Below are 20,578 nucleotides of genomic sequence, written 5' to 3' on the forward strand. Positions count from 1 at the left end.
ATCCTGCTTCAGTATTATCATCCCAATCATTTCCTGCTATGTTGGAAGCTATCATGGGTAGCTTTTTAGACCTGTATTAGTCAGGGGAGTGCTAGCTGCTGAAACAACCTTCAGTGCTTAGTGGCTTACAGCAAAGGTTTATTTTCCCCCTAAGACACAGTCTGACTGGATGTTTTCAGTAGACTCTCCTGAACGGAATACAGGCTTCCTCCATCTTGGAGCCTCTGCATTCGGCTGGCTGATGAACAAAGAGAGAGGGAGAGTACGGGGTAGGTCCCAAGGGGCATTTGATGGTCATACCTGGAGGTGGCCCATTTCACTTCCTCCCACATTCCATTTGTCACAGCCCAGTCACATGACCACAACCTAACTCAAGGGAGGCTAGGAAATGTAGACAGTGCTTGTGCCCAGGAAGAGGAAATGGAAAAGGTGACCCTGTAGCTTGGCAGTGCTACATACCTGTAGCAATCACGAGTAGTGTGGGGCAGAGAACAAAAGGTCATCAAGATAAAGCCTAACAGAACTGCCACGCCAGTTGTCCAGGCAATGGTGCCTGACAGAGGGATATCTTTGGTGATCAGAGTTTTCTCATACAGGTTTTAAACTGGGCCAGATCTTACAGGATCTTAGACCAAGTATGTCTGATCCTATCTGGCAGTTTTAAGCTATAAAGAAGGTAGCACAATGAATATTAGAAATGGGTCCCATCACGACTGGCATTGCTCTGTGCTGAACCACCCGTCCCACCATGCCCTGCACTTTTCCCCTTTGCATTTGGCTCTCAGTGTGCCTACCTTTAGACTTGGTGGTTCATTTTCTCCACTTAGTCACTTTACCTACCAGACTGAATACTTGCCATCACTTCTCTGCCTTTGGCCTTTGCTTTCCTTTCTGGCCAAAATATGGAGTCTTTCTGACTACAGTGGCATTGATTGCCTTAGATAAATAGGTCACCATGTCTAGCTTGATCCGAGGCATTAACGACCTCAACAAGGTCCTCGTATGCTCTGCACTCCAATGGTTCACTTGAACAAAAAAGCTGAATGAAAATAAAAACAAAAATAAACAAATGGGATCTAATTAAACTCAAAGCTTTTGCACAGTAAAGGAAACCATAAACAAAACAAAAAAACAACCCTCAGAACGGGAGAAAATATTTCCAAATTAAGCAACCGACAAGAGATTAATCTCCAAAATATACAAACTTCTCATGCAGCTCAATATCAAAAAAAAAATAACCCAATCAAGAAATGGGCAGAAGATCTAAATAGATATTTCTCCAAAGAAGACATACAGATGGCCAAAAAGCACATGAAAAGATGCTCAACATCACTAATTAGAGAAACGTCAATCAAAACTACAATGAGGTATCACCTCACACAGGTCAGAATGGCCATCATTAAAAAACCTACAAACAGTAAATGCTGGAGAGGGTGTGGAGAAAAGGGAACCCTCCTACACTGTTGGTGGGAATGTAAATTGGAACAGCCACTATGAAGAACAGTACGGAGGTTCCCTAAAAAACTAAAAATAGAGCTACCATATGACCCAGCAATCCCACTACTGGGCATATACCCAGAGAAAACCATAATTCAAAAAGACACATGCACCCCAATGTTCATTGCAGCACTATTTACAATAGCCAGGACATGGAAGCAACCTAAATGCCCATCGACAGACGAATGGATAAAGGAGATGTGGTACATACATACAATGGAATATTACTCAGCCATAAAAAGGAACGAAATTGGGTCATTTGTAGAGACGTGGATGGATCTAGAGACTGTCATACAGAGTGACGTTAGGTCAGAAAGAGAAAAACATCGTATATTAACGCATATATGTGGAACCTAGAAAAATGGTACAGATGAACCGGTTTGCAGGGCAGAAATAGAGACACAGATGCAGAGAACAATGGGCTTCATTCATAGGGCACCATATTCCAGCTCTGTCCTAATTGTTTGTGATGTGACTCATGGTCCCTGCCTCAAGGAGCCCAGAGAGCCGTAGGGGCAAATTACAAGTGAAAAGGTGTACCTAGTACAGCATTTCCACGGAAACACAAAGAAAGAAGCCCCAAACTCAGCTTTTGAGGGGACAGGCAGAAAATACTGCATGAAGGAGGAGGTGACCATTCTTCTGAGTCTGAAGGGTTAGCCTTAGATGCATTGTAGAGGTCATCCCAAGCCTAGTGGGCAGCTGGTCGGCCGGCATAATAAACTAAATATGACTTCTCCCAAATATGCATATTAAAGCTCCAACAGCTGGCCCACATTTGAGAAGCTGTTCTCTAACTCTGAGCAAGACCTCGCAGATGGTCAGGATACAAATACTTCTAGTCCAGCAGAAGGCAGCTGTGAGTTCTCCCAGGTACCTATTAGAAAAGCAAAAACAGGACTTCCCTGGTGGCGCAGTGGTTAAGAATCCGCCTGCCAATGCAAGGGACAGGGATTCAAACCTTGGTCCGGGAAGATCCCACATGCCACGGAGCAACTAAGCCCATGTGCCACAACTACTGAGCCTGCGCTCTAGAGCCTGCGAGCCACAACGACTGAAGCCCACGTGCCTAGAGCCCCTGCTCCGCAACAAGAGAAGCCACCGCAATGAGAAGCCCGTGCGCCGCGACGAAGAGTAGCCCCCGCTCGCCGCAACTAGAGAAAGCCCGTGCGCAGCAACGGAGACCCAATGCAGCCCAAACTAAAAATAAATTAATTAATTAAAAAAAAAAAAAGAAAAGCAAAAACAAAAGCCCCGAGAGGATGATGTCTAACCTCAGACAAAGCATCCCCTTGGCACTGATGACTTTGGGGTGTGTTTTTGTTTGTTTTTTGAATTTTAGAATTTTATTTATTTATTTTATACAGCAGGTTCTTATTAGTTATCCATTTTATACATATTAGTGTATATATGTCAATCCCAATCTCCCAATTCATCACACCACCGCCCTGCCACTTTCCCCCCTTGGTGTCCATACGTTTGTTCTCTACATATGTGTCTCTATGGGGTGTGTTTAAAAGAAGTGGAGTGCTAGTGGTCTGTCTCCCTCCACCTTCTTGCTACGTGTTCTTTCAGGATGCTGCGGGTGGGAAAAGTTGATCTTAGTGGTCTAGCCGAGGCTGCCTCCTTTGCAAACCACACAGTGTTCTGTCTACAGAGGAAATCAGCATTTTGGGGGCCTGTACTCAGTCCTGCTTAGGGTTCCAATGATGAGAAATTTCTGAGACCCAAAAGGAGCCTGTTTTGATAATTTGCATGAGCTTACCCAGAACGCATGCTTGTAGTGACCATCTGTTTTTTTTTTCTGCTCTTCAGCCTCCCTTTCTCCTTCTTTTGTGAATAGTACCCTGATTCCCCTCCCCATTACGTGGGAAACAGTTCCCCTCCCCCATTACGGGGTCCCCATCCCTGCCAGCTCCAGGGGTGGGGACGTGACTGAGGCCTGTTGGTAACTGAGGCCGTGAGCGTGGATGAGATTGTCTAAGGAGAAGCTGCAAAGTCAGAGGAGGAGAGAACCCCATCATTTAGGGGTTGCGTAGAAGAGGATGAGTCTGCAAAGAACGGAGAAGGAGCAGTCAGAGAGGTAGGACTGAGACCAGGAGAGTCACGCGATGTCATGGAAGCCCGTGGACCAGAGTGCTTTAAGGAGGAAGAAGTGACCAATAGTGTCAAGTACTCCTGGGGAGTCAAAGGAGCTGAGGATTGAAACATGTCCATGCGCTTTTCGACATGGAGGTAGGGGTGACCTGAGGGTCATTTCTGTGGAGGAGGGATAGAATAGAAGGGGAAGTAGAAGTGGAGAGAGGAAATACTGACAATTCTGTAGCTGAGAAAGACAGGAGATAGGGTGGTGGGCTAGAGGGATCCATGTAGGCTTTTTCCTTCTTTCTCTTTCTTCCTTTTTTTTTTTTTTTAACATATGAGACACTTATGCATGTTTAAAACCACAGTAATCATCTAGTTGAGAGGGAGTAATTCAACAATCTGGGGAGAGGTGGGATAATTGAGGTTCTTGAAAAAAACAGAATCCCTGAGCAGGAATATTGTTTACTGCATTTCCCACATTTACCTGATGGACCATCCCCCTTCAGGCAGAGTTTAATTAGTGTTCTACAGGGAGCACCGTGGCCCAAATTAGGTCAAGGGCCTATCCTCAAACCAAGGCCACACTTTGGCTTCAGTCAATCAGGATCCTGTCCTCAGGAGCTGGGGGTGGGCTCAACTCCACGCAAACTAAACATCTGAGAATGAGGAAGGGTTAAGTTGTAGAAAAGACCACTAACCCGGCTGAAGATGGGGAAGATGGAATTACCAGGTGACGTATCTTCCCTCCTGGTACTCTTCCTAATGAAGATCCTTACAGTGAATCCCACTAAAACTTTAGTATATGGAGGTAGAATGTTCAAGGGATATGGTCAATAAAATTAAAAAAAGAAAAAAAGTAAATCAACTATACTTCAATAAAATTTTTAAAAACAGATATGGTTTAAACCCCTTGTCTGTAGAATTCAGTGTAGTGAGGGGTCAAAAGTTGGCTAATTCTAGGGTTCTTTCCTATCTCCAGACACACAGTAATACATCTAAAACCACTGTTAGTAATCTGAGAAGATCCCCACCTCAGGGAGCACACTCTGGCCTGTTAAAATCAGAGGTGATTTAGGAGCTAAACAAGCCCCAGCCCCCTGGAATGATTGTGCATTTATTAACCCAACAGTTCCAGCTGTGGAGACTTAATTGAAGGAGGAAAGATAGAAACCATGTTGGGCAAATGTCTGGGTAATGCCCACTTTACGTGTCTTATATTAGCTGATGAGCATCACAAAAGATTCAGCGTATGGTGGAAGGTTGACTTGAGTCTTCGAGGTCCTCAAGATTGCTTCTTCCTTCCTCGGGTGATGGTACTATTTGGTGCGGGACTTCCTCCCACCCTGCCTCAATTCAGCAAACACTCATGGGCACCTACTATGTGCAAGTTGCCATGCTGTGTGCTGCTATGTACTGTAGTAACATCGTCTTTTGCTGTTTACAAAGCACTTTCCTACATATGATCTCAATTTAGTGATTCTGAGAATTGACTTTGAATGAGAAAGACCAAAGTGAGGATGGGTTCATCCACTTATTTTTTTTTAAAGGTTTTTATTTTTATTTTTTTGGCTGAGCCATGAAGCTTGCAGGATCTTAGTTCCCTGACCAGGGATTGAACCCGCACCCTCGGCAGTGAAAGCACCGAGTCCTAACCACTGGACCGCCAGGGAATTCCCTGTCCACTTATTATCTGTGTGAACTTAGGCAAGTCATTTGTCTAAGCTTCAACTTCCTCTTCTAAAGAATGGTAATAATAGGAATTCCTAGTGCAAAGGACTGTTGGGAAGACTCAGTGAGATAATACAAGAAAAGAGCTTAGCACATAGTAAGCACTCAATTAAAAGTTGCCACTACTTTATTATTCATTCTTGGTCCACTTATTCACGCAATAATCCTATGATGCGGATGCTATTATCTTATTTCACAGACCTTCACTGAACACCTATTATGTTCCAGGTGCTGAAGACCCACAGTGACTAAAAGAGCATTTAGATACAGAAAAGAAGGGACCCCAGAACTGAGTCCTCAGCAAAGGAAGCGGAGGCATCAAAGGGAACTCAGAGGAACCCTGAGTGCCAAGAGAGGTGTAACAAGGAGAAGAGCGGCCAACTGTAATAATGTCAAGAGGTCAGGGACTTACCTGGTGATCCAGTGGCTAAGACTCTGCGCTCCCAGTGCAGGGGGCCCGGGTTCGATACCTGGTCGTCTCACTAAGATCCTGCATGCCGCAACTAAAGATCCTGCACGCGGCAATGAAGATCCCACGTGCCACAACTAAGACCTGGCACAGCCAAATAAATATTACAAAAAATAATAATACCAAGAGGTCAGCAGTAAGACAAGGCCCCGAAGTGACCACTGGCTTCTGCAACATGGAGTTTCCAAATCGACAGGTGGAGGCAGAAACTCGAGCCAGACTGACTTAAGGAGAAACCGGAGTTGATGTGGAAACAGCCACTGCAGAGAACTCACACGAGGTTTTGATGCTAAGGGGAGCAAATAAATGGGGGAAGTGGCTGGAGGGAGATGTGGGATCAAAGAGATTTTTGTTGTTAAAAACATTTTTTTAGAATATTGGGGCATTTTTTAAAGCAGGTGGGAATGATCCAGGATGGGGGAGAAATGAGTGACTAAGAAAGGGAATCCAGAGTAAGGAACTAGAAGTATATTCAATAGCCTGTGATGAACCATAATGGAAAAGAATGTATATGTATGTACAATGAAGTCACTTTGCTGAACAGCAGAAATTAATACAACATTGAAAATCACCTATACGTAAATAAAATAAATTTTTAAAAAAGCACAGGGAACTATATTCAGTATCTTATAATAACCTATAATGGAAAAGAATTGAAAAAAAGGCATATATATACGTATAAGTGAATCACTTTGCTGTACATCTGAAACTAACACAATATTGTAAACCAACGATACTTCAATTAAAAAAAGCAAGCAGGGAAGGCAGAAAACCTGGGCAAGATGCAGAATTTTTGGTAGAGGAGAGGGTTCCTGTCTGACTCTATCATGTCTGTGAAGCATGAGGCAAGCTCATCTGCTTAGAGTGAAGGATGAGAAGGGGACAAAGGAAGACGATTGAAAAATCATCCTTGTAGAGTGTGGGGAATTAAATACAGCAGGAAAATACAGTAGGAAGGCTAGGCAGGACTGAGGGTTCAGTTGAAATTCATGGACATCAACTTAAAGTGACATCTGCCAGTTTTAATTTTCCAGCAATATTCAGATATTCTGAGACAGGTAAAGAGTAGGGGAAGAGCTGGGTTTAACTAGAGCTGGGCAAGCTAGAAGAAAAGAGAGGGGCAAAGGGGTTATGGGGTTTTGCAAGGAAGTGAGTATGTTGATTATGACTGAGTGGGTGAGGAGGGAAGTGAGTACCAGTGGGAAAATAAATGCAAAAATCCGGCAGAGTCAAAAGATTTGCAGGTCTGGATGAGGTTGAAGAAATGCTCGTGTGTGATACTGCAGTAAAGATGTTAAAGTCAGATTTGAGATTCTGTGATTGTGTTTTCTGAGATAGTGCAATTCCTGGTGAGAATAAGTCTGCTTTAAGACCATGGGAGTGGGTATTTGGGGGCGGGGGGACTCAATGGTGGGGAAGAAATCGGTGAGAAGTCAATAAGATTTCTCATGAAAGGGAACCCTCCTACACTGTTGGTGGTAATGTAAATTGGTGCAGCCATTATGGAAAAAAGTATGGAGGTTCCTTCAAAAACTAAAACTAGAATTACCACATGATCCAGCAATCCCACTCCTGGGCATATATCCAGAGAAAACTGTAATTTGAAAAGATACATGCACCCCAATGTTCATAGCAGCACTATTCACAAAAGCCAAGACATGGAAGCAACATAAATGTCCATCGACAGATGAATGGATAAAGAAGATCTGGTACACACACACACACATGCACACACACACACACCGGAATATTATTCAGCCATCAAAAAAAACAAGGGACTTCCCTGGCAGTCCAGTGGTTAAGACTCTGCACTTCCACTGCAGCGGGCTCGGGTTCGATCCCTGGTCGGGGAACAAAGATCTCGCATGCTGTGTGGCACGGCCAAAAAAAAAAGAACAAAATAATGTAATTTGCAGCAGCAATATGGATGGACCTAGAGATTATCCTACTAAGTGAAGTAAGTCAGACAGAGGAAGACAAATGCCATATAATATCACTTGTATGTGGAATCTGAAATATGATACAAATGAACTTATTTACAATAGAAACAGACTCACAGAGAAAACAAACTCATGGTTACCAAAAGGGAAAGGGGTGGAGAGATAAACTAGGAGTTTGGGATTAGCAGATACAAACTACTATATATAAAATAAACAACAAGGTCCTACTGTATAGCACAGGGAACTACATTCAATATCTTGTAATAAACTCTAATGAAAAAGAATACCTATGTGTATAACTAAATCACTTTGCTGTACACCAGAAACTAACACAACATTGTAAGTCAACTATACTTCAATTAAAAATAAAGAAAAAAATAAGATATCTCATGGATTATGCTTATGGATGCTCAAGTCATAAAGTAAGGTGCAGGAGGTGAGGTGGAGGTCAGTTCATGAGAAAAAGGAGGGGTGGCAGTTTGAAAAATATGATAGTATGAACTTCAAGGAGATTAGGTTTTGGAAAGAGGAAAGAAAAAACAGTACTAAAAATATTCATGGCGTTTGCCTCCTACCCACAGGCCCTCAAAGGCAGCTGTGTTTAATGCCACATGCCTCCATGCTCACAGCAACAGTTGACTGGTCAAGGGGTGGGATCTGACCTGTGGGCAGCCAATCTGTGGGCTGGCCAGTGACCCGTCCAATGAGATGTCATCATTAAAAGATGAGATAACTGGATTCTGTCTTGGGATTTGAACTATGAAACACAAAAGAATCTGCCAGTTAATAGAATGAGCTGATGCAGAGAATAAAGGAGGGACAAGGTCACCAGGATGAACCCCATGCAGGCTGAAATGTTATGGGAATAGGGCTATAAGCAAGCTGAGGATGCCAGACAGTCAAGAATGCAGCAGATGCATCAAAAGCAGCAGAAATGGGGATGTGTGAGAGAGATGGAGTAACCTGTCTCTGAGTTCTGGGTTGGTCCTGAGCCTGCTTATTATGTGGGAACTTAATTTTTAAAGATTTTTGAGGAGGGGAGCAAGAAAATCAGACCTGGGGTTATGAGTGTGGGCTCTGGTCCCAGACTGCCTGGCTTTGAAAAAATCAGCTGTGTGATCTCAGGCAGGTTACTTAACCTCTCTGTGCCTCAGTTTCCTCATCTGTAAAATAGAAATAACAGCACTGCCCTCATAGGGTTGTAAGGAGGATTAAATGAGAAAATACAGGTAATACATTTTGAATAGCAAGGCTTCCTTTCAATCTTATTTTCTTCAATTAAACAGTTCAAATGTCACTTCTTTCACAAAACTTTCCTTCATGCTTTTATCTCTTAGCTTCCAGGAGGGACACCACCTTCTCGTGGTCTTCTTCCTTCCTCCTAGGTCACTACTCCTTCTCAGGCTCCTTGCTGGTTCCTCTTTCTCTTCTTGACCTCTTCTCTCTACGTTGATCTCCTAAGTGAGCTCACCTAGGTGTCTCGTGCTTTTAAGTACCTCAAAATATCATTTATTAGCTGACAGTTCTCATAAATTTAAAACCAACTCCAAACTTTCGTATCTGATTACTTGACATCTCTATTTAAATCTCCAAAAGACATCTCAAACATAACTTGCCCCAAACTGACTGTTACCAGCTCCTCCCCCTAAAAACACCTAAACTCCTGCTCCTCCCCCTACAATCTTCCACAGATCAATAAATGGCAAATCCTTCCAATGTTGATAACACGAAAAATCTTAGCATCATCCAACTCCTTTCTTCTTCTCATGCCCACTAAGCATCTGCGTCTCTCTGCTGTGTGACCTTGGTTTTACCTCCCCGGGCCTCTGAGGATTAAATGAGTTATTATTTGTAAAGTGCATGACAACATCCATCACATAGAAAGCCTCATATAAGTGCTTTTGAAATAAATAAAAAATGCCTTCAATACAGAAAGAGCTTTCTAACGGCCCTAGTCCCCCTACAGTCCATTCAGAACACAGCAATCTCCTGATCCTTTGAAAGGCCAGGCCAGATCCTGTCACTGCTCTGCACCTCTTTGACCTCAGCTCCTGGGGCTCTCCCCTTGTTCAGTCTGGGCCAGCCACCTCTGCCTCCTTGTGCCACCAACACACCAGGGACTGTCCCCATTGGATCTTCGCCCCTGCTGTTCCTTGTGCCTCCCTCTGATCAAATGTTAGTTCTCTGCTGGCCCCACTTTGCTAATCTGCCTGCCCGTTCCCTCACTCTGATTTTTCCTCCCCACCCATCTCTATTTTTACTTAGTAGCTGGTTGTCTCCCCTCCCCCGGTTCAAACTCTGCAACAACACGGATGGTCTTGTTCATTGCTCTATCCCTAGAGCCTAAAACAGTGCTTGGTACACAGTAGATGCTCAATAAATACTTACCAAGTGAAAATTCCAAAGTGCCACGCCCTTTTCTGAATTCCCGTAATACAGGTCTGAATCATTCTTGTGGTACTTACCTGTATCGTTTTCATGCCGGTGGCAGCTTTTACTTGACTGTGAGCTACCTGAAGACGGGGGTCTAGGACATGGCCTGGCTCGTGGTGCTCATTCCTGTCCTTTGTGCAACACTTTACAGTTTACAATCCCCTCACGGGTGACCTGATTTGAATCTCACAAAAGGGAGAGAGAGCAAACTAGGGAAGGCAGTTATTATTAGCAGGGCTAGCATCCCAGGCCTCCTGCCTTCTAGACCAAGCTTAACAAATATTTGTTGAATGAAGAGAAAAAAAATTTCTGAGTGACTGTGGAATGAGGCAGCCCCACTCGGCAAATGGGAGGGTTCTCTGTAGCAAATGTAAAAATACTCTTAACATCTAACACTTATTGCCCCGGGTTTTCTCATTTCTACCTGTGTGGTCCTCACAGCATTCCCGTAGCAGGTAGCTGTGAGAGCATCTTTATGTCCTGTCCTGTTCACCTCTGTTACGTTTGGTGCCTCAAACAAGGCCTGGTATGTGGTAGGTGCTCAGTGAGTGATGTGGGCCGAGGCTCCTTTTTTAGAGATCGGGCCGAGGTGCAGCGACTTGCTCCAGGTCCCACACGGAGCAAGTGGCAGTGCTGGGATTCCATCTCAGGTTCCTTACTACTCTATCTCTCCGGGATGGGCCTGCCCCGCGGGCCGCACCAGTTCCGGGTGCGCCGCAAGAGCGAGCGCGTGCACCGGGTGGGGCGGGGAGGGACTGACCCCTCCCAGACCCAGCGCCTTCCGCATCCGCGCCCGGAGGCCGACGGGCACCGTCCCTGTGCCGCCCCGCGCTGCTGCATCCACAGGGCCGGGCGTTGGGTCTAGCTGCGGGTAGAACGTACCCCCCAGGCCCGGGCTCCTGCCTCCACCCCTCATCCCGACCCCGCGCCCCGAGCCCTGAGGCGACCCACCCATCCTGCGGCCGCCCACCCATCCTGCGGCCGCCGCGCCCCGCCCCGCTCCGCCCGCAGTCCCCGCCCCTCACTTCCCCGTTCGGCGCTCCTCCCCCCGTGCCGCGCTCCTTACTTGGCGATCGCTGCGGCCCTGCGCGCTCATTGGCCGAGAGTCGGCTGCGTGGGGGGCGGGCCCGGGCTGGGCCGGGGCGGGGAAGGAAGGTGGTGGCTGCCCGGAGCGGGAGGAGGGAGGTGCTGACCCGGATGTTCACTCCTGGGCACCCGGGGAAGTGGAAGCGCCGGGTCCTGCTGCGGGGGGGAGAGCCACAGACGCCGGGACCGGGACCGCCGCCGCCGCCGCCACAATGGTAAAGGCCCGACGTCCCCCTCCCCCAGGTCCGGGGGCCCCGCCGGAGCTCGCGTCCCCCTTCCCCCACCCACCTCCGGCCCGCGAAGGGTGGGTTCCCCCGGGTGGGGGAGGGGCGGGGTCCCGGAGCCCAGGTAGACACCATCCCTGCCCGCTCAGGAGGGGGCGGCCGGCCTGGGCGGCTTGGGTGGGCAGCGACCCTGCCTCCCGTTCCCAACCCCCGCCCTTGGCTCAAGCTGGGCTCCCACACTCCTCCTGTGGGGCCAGGCTAGTCTCCCGCGTAGCCCAGGCTAGACCCTCCTGGACCCGTGGTCCAGGCCAGGCACCCCCTCCGGGGACCCAGGCGTAGTCCCTCTTTCTCTTCCCCATGGCCCGGGCTAGGTCCCCATCCCCAGCCCCTACGGCCCAGGCTGTGCCGTCGTTTCTTCCTCCCAGGGTCCAGGCTAGGCCTCTGTCCCCCACCTCCCCTCTTCTCCATGGTCTCAGTCCGGACCCCCGTTAGCCCCTTATCCATGGCTTCAGCCCACATTTGTTCCCGTGTCCTCCATGGCTTCAGCCTGAATCTTTTCTTCCCTCCATGGTCTTAAGTCTGGACCCCCCTCCTCCGCCCCTGGCCCCCGCCTGGACGTCACTCCCTTCCCCCCACTCCCTGGTCCCTTTCCCAGGACTTCTCACCACTCTCGGCGTAGCCTGCGTCAGCCCCACTCTGTCCGGGGCTTTACCCTCCCTCCGGGGCGCGGCTCCCTGCCCTGCCCCTGACCCAGGTGGTCCCCTCCCCTCTACCTAGGGCGAACCTTCTTTGCCGCCCCTGGGAAGTGAGAGCAGCTCTCCAGCCCGGGTGGGGATGGGGGTCCCGAGGCTGTGCCTTCTCAAGTTGGAGCGGTGCCCCTTCTGGGAGGCCGCCTGGGAGCGAGCGAGGGCAGGGCGGGCATCCGTATGCCTGGAAGGCAGCGCGGCGCTCTGCGGGCGCTTCCCGCGGCTGCCGCCTGGGTGCCGTGGGGTGCGGTGCTGGCGGAGCGTCCTGCTGGGACCCGCGGCGCCGGGGCGTGTGCGGGAGCCGAGGGATGAGGATGGGGGAGCCGCGGGACGGGGATGAACGCACAATCGCCCTTGTGAGGCCGCTGCCGTTGGGAGGCCCCCGGGCCCCGAGGCCAACAGACGGCCTGGACACGATGTACCCCAGCAGGCGCAGCCTCCCTTTCCCCCTTAATTGTCAGCTCGTGAGGGTTGGAACTGCTGATTATGGAGGTGCCTCGGATCAGGTGAGCCAGACTCCGAGGGAGAGAGCTCGCTCCACTCGTGCTGTTTGTTTTGGTAATGAAGGCAGGTGCTCTGGCGGCGCTCTGACTGGCCCGAGGTTTCACCTAGGCCCCGACCAGTGAGTCCGCCCTCCCTCCTCCACTTTGGAACCTTCTGCAGGGCAGGCCCAGCACCCAGGTTGGAAAGGCCAGAGGGCTTCTGCCTCACGTGGCCAAGGCATCTTTGGAGAGTGGACTGAATAAGGGCGGCCACCTGCTCCTCTGGCCCGGTGCTGGCAGATGTTTGCATGTGGACTTCGGGCCCCAAAGGGTTTTAGGGCTCTCGGTTCCTTGTTTAAGGAAGGGATGTTGCTTCTGAACTAGGGTGACTAATTCAGAGTGGCTGAGTTTTTTCTTCATGCCTTCCTGTATGTTGATGAAAAGCGTGGCCATTGTTATTGGACTTCTCCAATAGCAGCCCCAGGCCTGGGTGGGGAAGGACTTCTCCAGGACAGTTTTGGGTGAGGACTTGGAGTGAGGTTTTACAAGTTTGCTGTCAAGACAAAAGCAGGGGAGGATGGTTGGGATGGCCAAGTGGGGCTGCTCAAGGCAGCATCTCTGGCAGTGGCGGGGAGAGGGGGAGCATCTTGCCTTGGCCCTCAGTGCCCGAGTCTCCAGAACTGATGGGAAAATGCCTGTAATGACCCAGAAGGAACAGGATGATACATGAGGCTTCTCGAGAGTCCTCTATTTGGGTCTTACCTGGATAATCGGTAAGGACTGTGGAAGGGGTGGAGGAAAAAGGCTAACTTCTCTGTGGGGAGTGGGAGCGGGGCGGCTACTAGATGCCAGGCACTGTGCTCTGTGCTCCACTTACTTGATCCACACAGAACCCTTTGAGGGATGCTGTGTATTACCATTTTACAGGTGAAGAAGCTGAGGCTCAGGGCGTGGAGGAACTTCCTCAAGATGTTGCTTAGTTGACGGGAGCACACCTGATAGGCTCTAAACTGCATCCTTTCCATTGTCCCAGGCTGTTTATGTGTTGTTGGTGATGCAGGCTTATTTAACGTGAGCTCTTTGAGGGCAGAGATGTTTGTCTTTTGTTTTCCGTGTCTGTGTCCCTGGGGCCTAGAACAGTACCTGGCACTAAAGGAAATAGCTTGGGGTGTGTCTTGAACTTAACCACTTGGATTTCATACTCATTCCCTCAGTAACTTGTTCTTAGTATCCCCTAGGCTTATAGGTAATTTCTGACTGCTTATTGTTCAGTTTATCCCCTACTTGAATATTCTGACTAATAAACCAGTGTAGACAGTTGGAGTAGGACAGAAGTGGTGGTGTGGGGTTGCGTAATAGGTAAATGTATTAAAACCACTGTGGTTTTATTTTCAGTAGGGTTGATGGTAGAGAAACCAGCTAGATCTCAGTTATCCATGGAGGGAGATAGCAGTTTGAGAGTCTAAAGTGCACTGGACTTTGGAGAAAATTCCGTGATTTCTGTTGGCATCAGTTACGAATGCATAAGCAAATGGAATTTACTTGCATTCTCTTAGCAGGTAATGATCTTCCACTATCTGTAAGTGCTTTATAGTTTCAAAGCACTTTTCCTTACCCAGCTCTAGTATCTAATTTAGGAATTATTGTCCTAATTTAGAGTTATGATTCTGGTGCTGGATGGTGGGGCTGTAGCATGCAGGGATGGGACAGGCCCCCTCATGAGTTGTCCCTCCAGCTCCCAGATGGTTTGGCCTGACAAGAGATGATAGGAGAAGCCTGTTATATTGTTACAAGGTGAAACAATACAGTTGGTGTCTTGGCTGGTCTCCTGGTGTAGACCTCCTGGTGTAGGTCTAGCTCCACTCAGACCCCACATGCATATACAGCCTTGTTTATTTAAACCCAACTGGCTGCTCTTTGGTGGAATGCTTGAAAAAAGTAGCCAACAATCCATAGCTTGAGATTAAAGAGATGCTAAATCATATGTTTGTTTGTTTTAACAAATTTATTTATTTATTTTAGTTTTGGCTGCTTTGCGTCTTTTGTTGCCGCGCACTGGCTTTTTCTCTAGTTGCAGCAAGCAGGGGCTACTCTTTGTTGTGGTGCACGGGCTTCTCATTGTGGTGGCTTCTCTTGTTGTGGAGCATGGGCTGTAGGCGCGGGGACTTCAGTAGTTGTGGCACACGGGCTCAGTAGTTGTGGTGCACAGGCTTAGTTGCTCCGCGGCATGTGGGATCTTCCCGGACCACGGCTCGAACCCGTGTCCCCTTTATTGGTAGGCGGATTCTTAACCACTGGAGCACCAGGGAAGCCCTAAATCGTATGTTTGAAAGCAGATATTCCTATTTATAACTCAGAAGTCCTGTTCTTCTTTTACATTCCTTGGGGGAGGGGAGAGGACAGATGACTGACAGCACAGGGAAATGGTGGCTGGACAGGTACTTTGAACATTGAGACTCCTGCTTCCCAGGCTGGGAAACTCTTGGCATTAGGCAAAGACAGTGGTGTGTTAGGAGTTGCTTGAAGCTCATGGGTGTATTTATGAAGTGACTTCTCTGTGCTGCTTTATGTGCTCAGGACAAGGAAGCATGGTAAACAAGGCAAACAAGGGTCCACGCCTTCACAGCTTATGTTGTTTGGCAGGGAGGCGTGTCACTCTTACCTACAGTTTAAGGAAGCAGAGCCTTGTTTAATGTAACTGCAAGCACACTTGGATGAGATAACGCAGGAGACTTCAGAGAAAGTTGGGGCTTGTTCCCAGCTTCAGCCCCGGCCTTGAGGAGCACGCCTGCCCTTGTTTGGCCGCCACCACGGAGGTGAATGGCACTGCACACGCGGTCTGTCCCCTGCAGACCAGAAGCTCTCCCGGCCGGGAAGGTTTGTGCCACAGAAGTCCTGCCCTTCTCACCTGGGTAGCTACCATTGATTGAGAATCTGCCGTCATCCAAAAACCTTGAGGTAGGACTTAGGTCCTACCTCACCCCGTGATGGATGCTCAAAAGGTTGAGTGGCTGGTGTGAGGGGCGGGCCTGGGACTTGGCTCTGGGTCCACCCGACTCCTGTGCCGGAGGCTCACTCTGTTTCTCAGAAACAGTGAGAAGTAGGGCCCACAGTACAGGCTCTTGTCCCATTTCTCCTGGAGGCAGATCCGGCCAGTGAGAGGGGGGTGTGGAAGTCCAAAGGGTACAAGATCACCCACGTTAAGACCAGCGAGAGTAATGCCATTTCCAAACCAAGGCTTTTAGAGATCAGCGCTCTGGTGTGAGGAGGTGGAGCCTTGCCCGCTGCTGCGAGCTCTGACCCACATGCAGCAGCCCTACAGGGAGGTGCAGCCTTAGGAGGGAGACAGCATCGCGGGCAAAGTTAGGACTTAGGAGCCAGACGGCCTTGGGCTAATAACAGTACCTTCTCATAAGGCTGTTATGAGGATTAAATGAGATAATATTCGTCAAGTGCTTTGAACAGCATCTGGCACATAATTATATACGTAGTGACTATTATTATCACCATTTTACAGATGAGGTACAAAGGGTAAGTGGATAGTCCCTCTATAGCGACTAAGTGGAGGAACTGGGTTTTCTGACTTCAGAGGTAGACCCGTTTTCTCCACTGCTTACTGCCTGCTGAAGGAGTATTTGGAGTTTGCTTGGCTTTGGGCTGTGTCTTGAATGAAGAAAGTCCCCGATAGAGCCAGAGGCTCTACTCCACCACAGAAGACAAGGCTCCCTGTGCTGTGGACACCACGTGTTGCTGTAGCCTGATGCTGTATCTCAGGCTCTGGATGCCTCGTCTGTGCCCGGTGGAGCCCCTTATGAACTGAGTCCTTGCCCTCTTCCGGGCTTGGAAGAAGAGGGTCAGAGCCTGTGAGTTCCGTGAGAGCAGGGACTTTGTCTGTTTGGTTCCCACCAACCACCCAACACCTTGCACGGGCCACCTGGCGCTTGGTAAGCGCCTCATAGACACTGAATGAGTGCGTGGTGAGCACTTTTGTCTTCTGCCTGCTCCACAGAACATGGGCTTTGGGGTTGGGCTGATCTGGCTTGGAGTCCTGACTCTGCGACTCAGTGTGTGACCTGCAGTGAGGATCTTACTCTCCTTTGGCCTCGGTTTCTTGATGGGTAACGTGAGGATGGCATTTTATAGGGATACTGGGAGAAAGAAGTGAAATTTGTAATGAGCTTAACCCAGTGCTTGGCACACAGTAAGTGGTAGCCAGGGTTATCATTTGTCTTATTCTGCGTACTACAGAGTAAGGACATAAAGAGAAGCCGTAATCCGTGTCCTCTAATCCAGAAGGGGAGGCAAGGTGCATCCAGAAAATTAAGTGCAGCAGGAAGGAAGGAGTACAGGGAAAGCCTTAAAAAAGGGCCACACGTCTGCCCATCCCTGCAGGCTTGCCTCGCGGTCCACCGCCTCCACAAAGCCCTGCCGACCACTCCAGCCCCCAGGCAGCCTTGGTGGGGGCTGGGTGTGAACCCGGGGAGACCTTGCCCAGGCGGAGAGGATGGGGTGGGTGCAGGGGCCTGGAGCAAGAGCAGAGGTCGGGGTGACGGTCAGCCTTGTGAGTTTGGGGACCAACCGCAGAGTGGACGGCCGGTGGGGGAGCCTCGGTCTCAGGAGGGAGTTGTGGAGCGCCTGAGTTGCTAAGCTAGGGAGTTTGCATTTGATCTGGGACAGTGTGGAGCCAGTTAGATTTTTGACAGGGCAGGTAGAAATTTGAGGAGGCTGGCAGAGTTGTGGTATTTTAGGAAGAGTCATCTGGCGGTGGTGTGCGGGAGGGCCCTGGAGGGAGGCATTCACAGGCGTTAAGCCTGCGAGGTTCTAAGGGTCCTGGCCGCCGGGGGGGGGGGGGGGGGGGATGGGCAGGAAGGGATGGGTGAGAAAGATAAAGATAGGAAGGCAGAGCCAGCCGTCGTGATTTATCACCTCTGGGCTGAGGGGGAAGCTTCTGCCCCCAGAGCTGCCCTGTTCAGGCATTTGGAGAGGATGCTTTATCATTGACCCAACAACTATTTTTGGGCAGTTTAAATCCCAGATGGTGGTGCCTGCAAAGCCTTGATATGCTGCTAACGCCTGAACGGGGATTTCAGTCTGGTTAGCCCGGTGACCCAGCCGCCCAGCCCTCCCGCATGGGCGGGTGGCCCCGAGTCCCGCTCAGCCTGCGCCGCCTTCACGTTGCCCTCATCACGCAGGCCCACCTGCCTCCGGAGCCTGAGCTCTGGATGCCGGGCGCCTCTGCCGCTCACGTTTGTTCCATCAGGCCATTCATTCCGTGGACGCTCACACAGCAGTCAGACCTATGAGAACACGGGTCTTCAAGTTAAATGGAGGAGGCAAATGGCAGCAGGCAGGTCTGAGATTCTGCCCGACTTGGGCATCAGTGCAGGGGCAGCAACACGTCCCTTCTCCCGGCTTCCTTCTGTTCCCGCCCCGCGGCTTTCGGACAGCTCTGGACACCTGTAAGAGGAGCCTTCGTCTGCAACTTTCTAGCGATACATTTCCAGTCTGGTAGTCCTATTTCTTCCAAGGTAGCAACCCTGGCGTTTACACCCACCTGCCCCAGGGGGGTTATTGTGAGGATTGAGTGAGTTTGCATGTGGCAAGTGTAGACAGTGCCTGGTACTTCGTCGGTGCAGCAGGAGTGATTATTTTATTAACATGGATGGTTGATAGATGGTGTTGTATTTAACCTCCCAGGCAGCCTGGATGCAAGTGGTAGTGGCCCCCAGTTCTGCTGAGACCCCGAGAGGCAGAGTCCCTGGCCCACGGCTGGTGATCTGAAGGGCTTCCAGCCCAGTGCTTTCTGGCCACGAAGCTCTTACCACACTGCAGATTGCAAGCGCTCGTTTCCACTGGCTCAGACCCCGAACTTCACCCACTGCTTAAAACTGCTCCGCGAAGCTTCCTCTTCTAGCACTGAACTCAGCAGGACCCTTCTGAGTTAGAATCATGGTTATTTAGTGGGATTTGGGCTTATTGCCTCAGAAGTTTCCATGAGATTTGGGCAGAGGACTCATTACAGTTACCAAGTGAAATATCTTTAGTTTAAGATGTTAGGGTTATGTAAAGATGGTTTTGCACATACTCTTTCTGCTGGGGTCAGTGACAAGCAGCCTCCCACCAAGTGCCCTCTTCCCTTGTCAGTTGCAGCCCTGAGAGGCAGACAGACAGTTCAGGTCTGGCTTGCTCACATGTCATGCTGCTTCTTGAGGCTTCTTCATTATGAGGCTTTGGCCCTGAAGGGGTATGTCTGAGTTCACATGGATGGGCTTCCTGCATGCAGTGTTGTGCTCAGAAACTGAGAGGAGGAGCGCTTTATCCACTGCACACTCCTGGTGAAAAGTGATTTAAGGTACTGTGGCCACTGAAAGACCTACTCTTGAATTTGTCTCTGTCTCACCTGTGGCTTTGTCTTTTATCAGTCCTTTGCTTCTCTGCTGAGCGCAGCTTGGTCAGTGCGTGGTCCCTGGGGCTGGATGTGGACCCAACACAGCAGTGCAGGCTGGGCCGCTTCAGGTTCTTGGCTCTGTGAGAGTTTCTTTCTTTCTTTTCTTTTCTTTTTTTTGCCACACCATGTGGCATGTGGGATCTTAGTTCCCCGACCAGGGATTGAACCCACGTCCCCAGCATTAGAAGTGCGGAGTCTTAACTGCTGGACCACCAGGGAAGTTCTTCTGTGAGAGTTTCTGATGTGTACTGTTCTTGCTTTCTTCTGTTCCCTCCTCCAGACAGCTCCTGTCTCGAAATCTCTCAGCCATAGGGGGTGTGGAGCCCCGGTAGTCCTGGGATTTGAGGCCTCTGACTTGGTCTTTTTTTTTTTTTTAAGCACAAACATCATTTATTTTTATTTTTTTATAAATGTATTTATTTTATTTATTTATCTTTGGCTGCATTGGGTCTTCGTTGCTGCGCACAGGTATTCTCTAGTTGTGGCGAGCAGGGGCTACTCTTCGTTGCGGTGCGCGGGCTTGTCATTGCAGTGGCTTCTCTTGTTGTGGAGCATGGGCTCTAGGCGTGCGGGCTTCAGACAGGCTCAATAGTGGTGGCTCGTGGGCTCTAGAGCGCAGGCTCAGTAGTTGGGCCGCATGGGCTTAGTTGCTCTGTGGCATGTGGGATCTTCCTGGACCAGGGCCCGAACCCATGTCCCCTGAATTGGCAGGCGGATTCTTAACCACTGCGCCACCAGGGAAGCCCTCGGACTTGGTCTTGAGGAACAGGAATTGGAGGTGCCCTGAGACAGCAGTCTTCCTCCCATAGGTTGTCAGGTGTCTCTCCTGGACTCTGTACAGTACCACCTCCCTTCTGCCTGTGTTCCTGCTGGATGCACAGTCACTCTCTAGTTCTCTCAAGCCCAGCTCTGTGAGGTCTGTTTCCTCATCGTGCAGATAAGGCAACTGAAGCTCAGAAAGGTTTAGTAACTGGCCCAAGGGCCCCGGCTAGTTAGTGGCAGAGTCAGCGTTCTGATCCAGGTCCATCCACTCATGCCTGTTGAGCTCTGCCGTCCTGTTCCTCTCACGCGTGGACCCACCAGGATGCTTATTTTACAGATGAGGAAACTGAGGTCGAGAGGTTCACCTATAGGTCCAGCCACGGAGGCTGAAGAAGTCTGGGTGTAGGTTAGAAGTTCGGAGGGTTTTTTGGTTCAGGTTGTTGAAAATGAAAGCAGCTGGAACCTTCGGTCTGTTTTTAGAAAGATTACCTGCTAAAGCGTAGGGATGCACCTTGGCTTTCTGGGCAGCACCGTTGTTCTTGGCATACATCCTAGTGATTGTGACAGCCCCTCATTGACGAGACCATACAGGGTGCCCTGGACTTCTTCCTGTGAAGCCTGTCCCAGCCTGGGCACCACAGACAGTGTCAGGTTGCCCAGGAACCTGAGGGGAAAGAC

The 20,578-nt window shown here is 49.6% G+C and overlaps 1 protein-coding gene across 2 annotated transcripts in view; it reads left to right on the top strand.

Moving 5' to 3' along the window:
• Positions 1–11,326: 11,326 nt before the first annotated feature.
• The window catches only part of CAPZB (capping actin protein of muscle Z-line subunit beta), a 136,432-nt gene continuing 127,180 nt past the window's right edge, over positions 11,327–20,578 (top strand). For both annotated transcript variants that reach the window (XM_061184835.1, XM_061184836.1), the window contains exon 1: positions 11,327–11,453. In XM_061184835.1, coding sequence (XP_061040818.1) covers positions 11,451–11,453 — 3 coding nt within the window. In that variant the 5' untranslated portion in view covers positions 11,327–11,450. The remainder of the gene's footprint in view (positions 11,454–20,578) is intronic.

The sequence above is a fragment of the Eubalaena glacialis genome, chromosome 3, assembly GCF_028564815.1.
Source record: "Eubalaena glacialis isolate mEubGla1 chromosome 3, mEubGla1.1.hap2.+ XY, whole genome shotgun sequence".
NCBI classification, from domain to species: Eukaryota; Metazoa; Chordata; class Mammalia; order Artiodactyla; family Balaenidae; genus Eubalaena; species Eubalaena glacialis.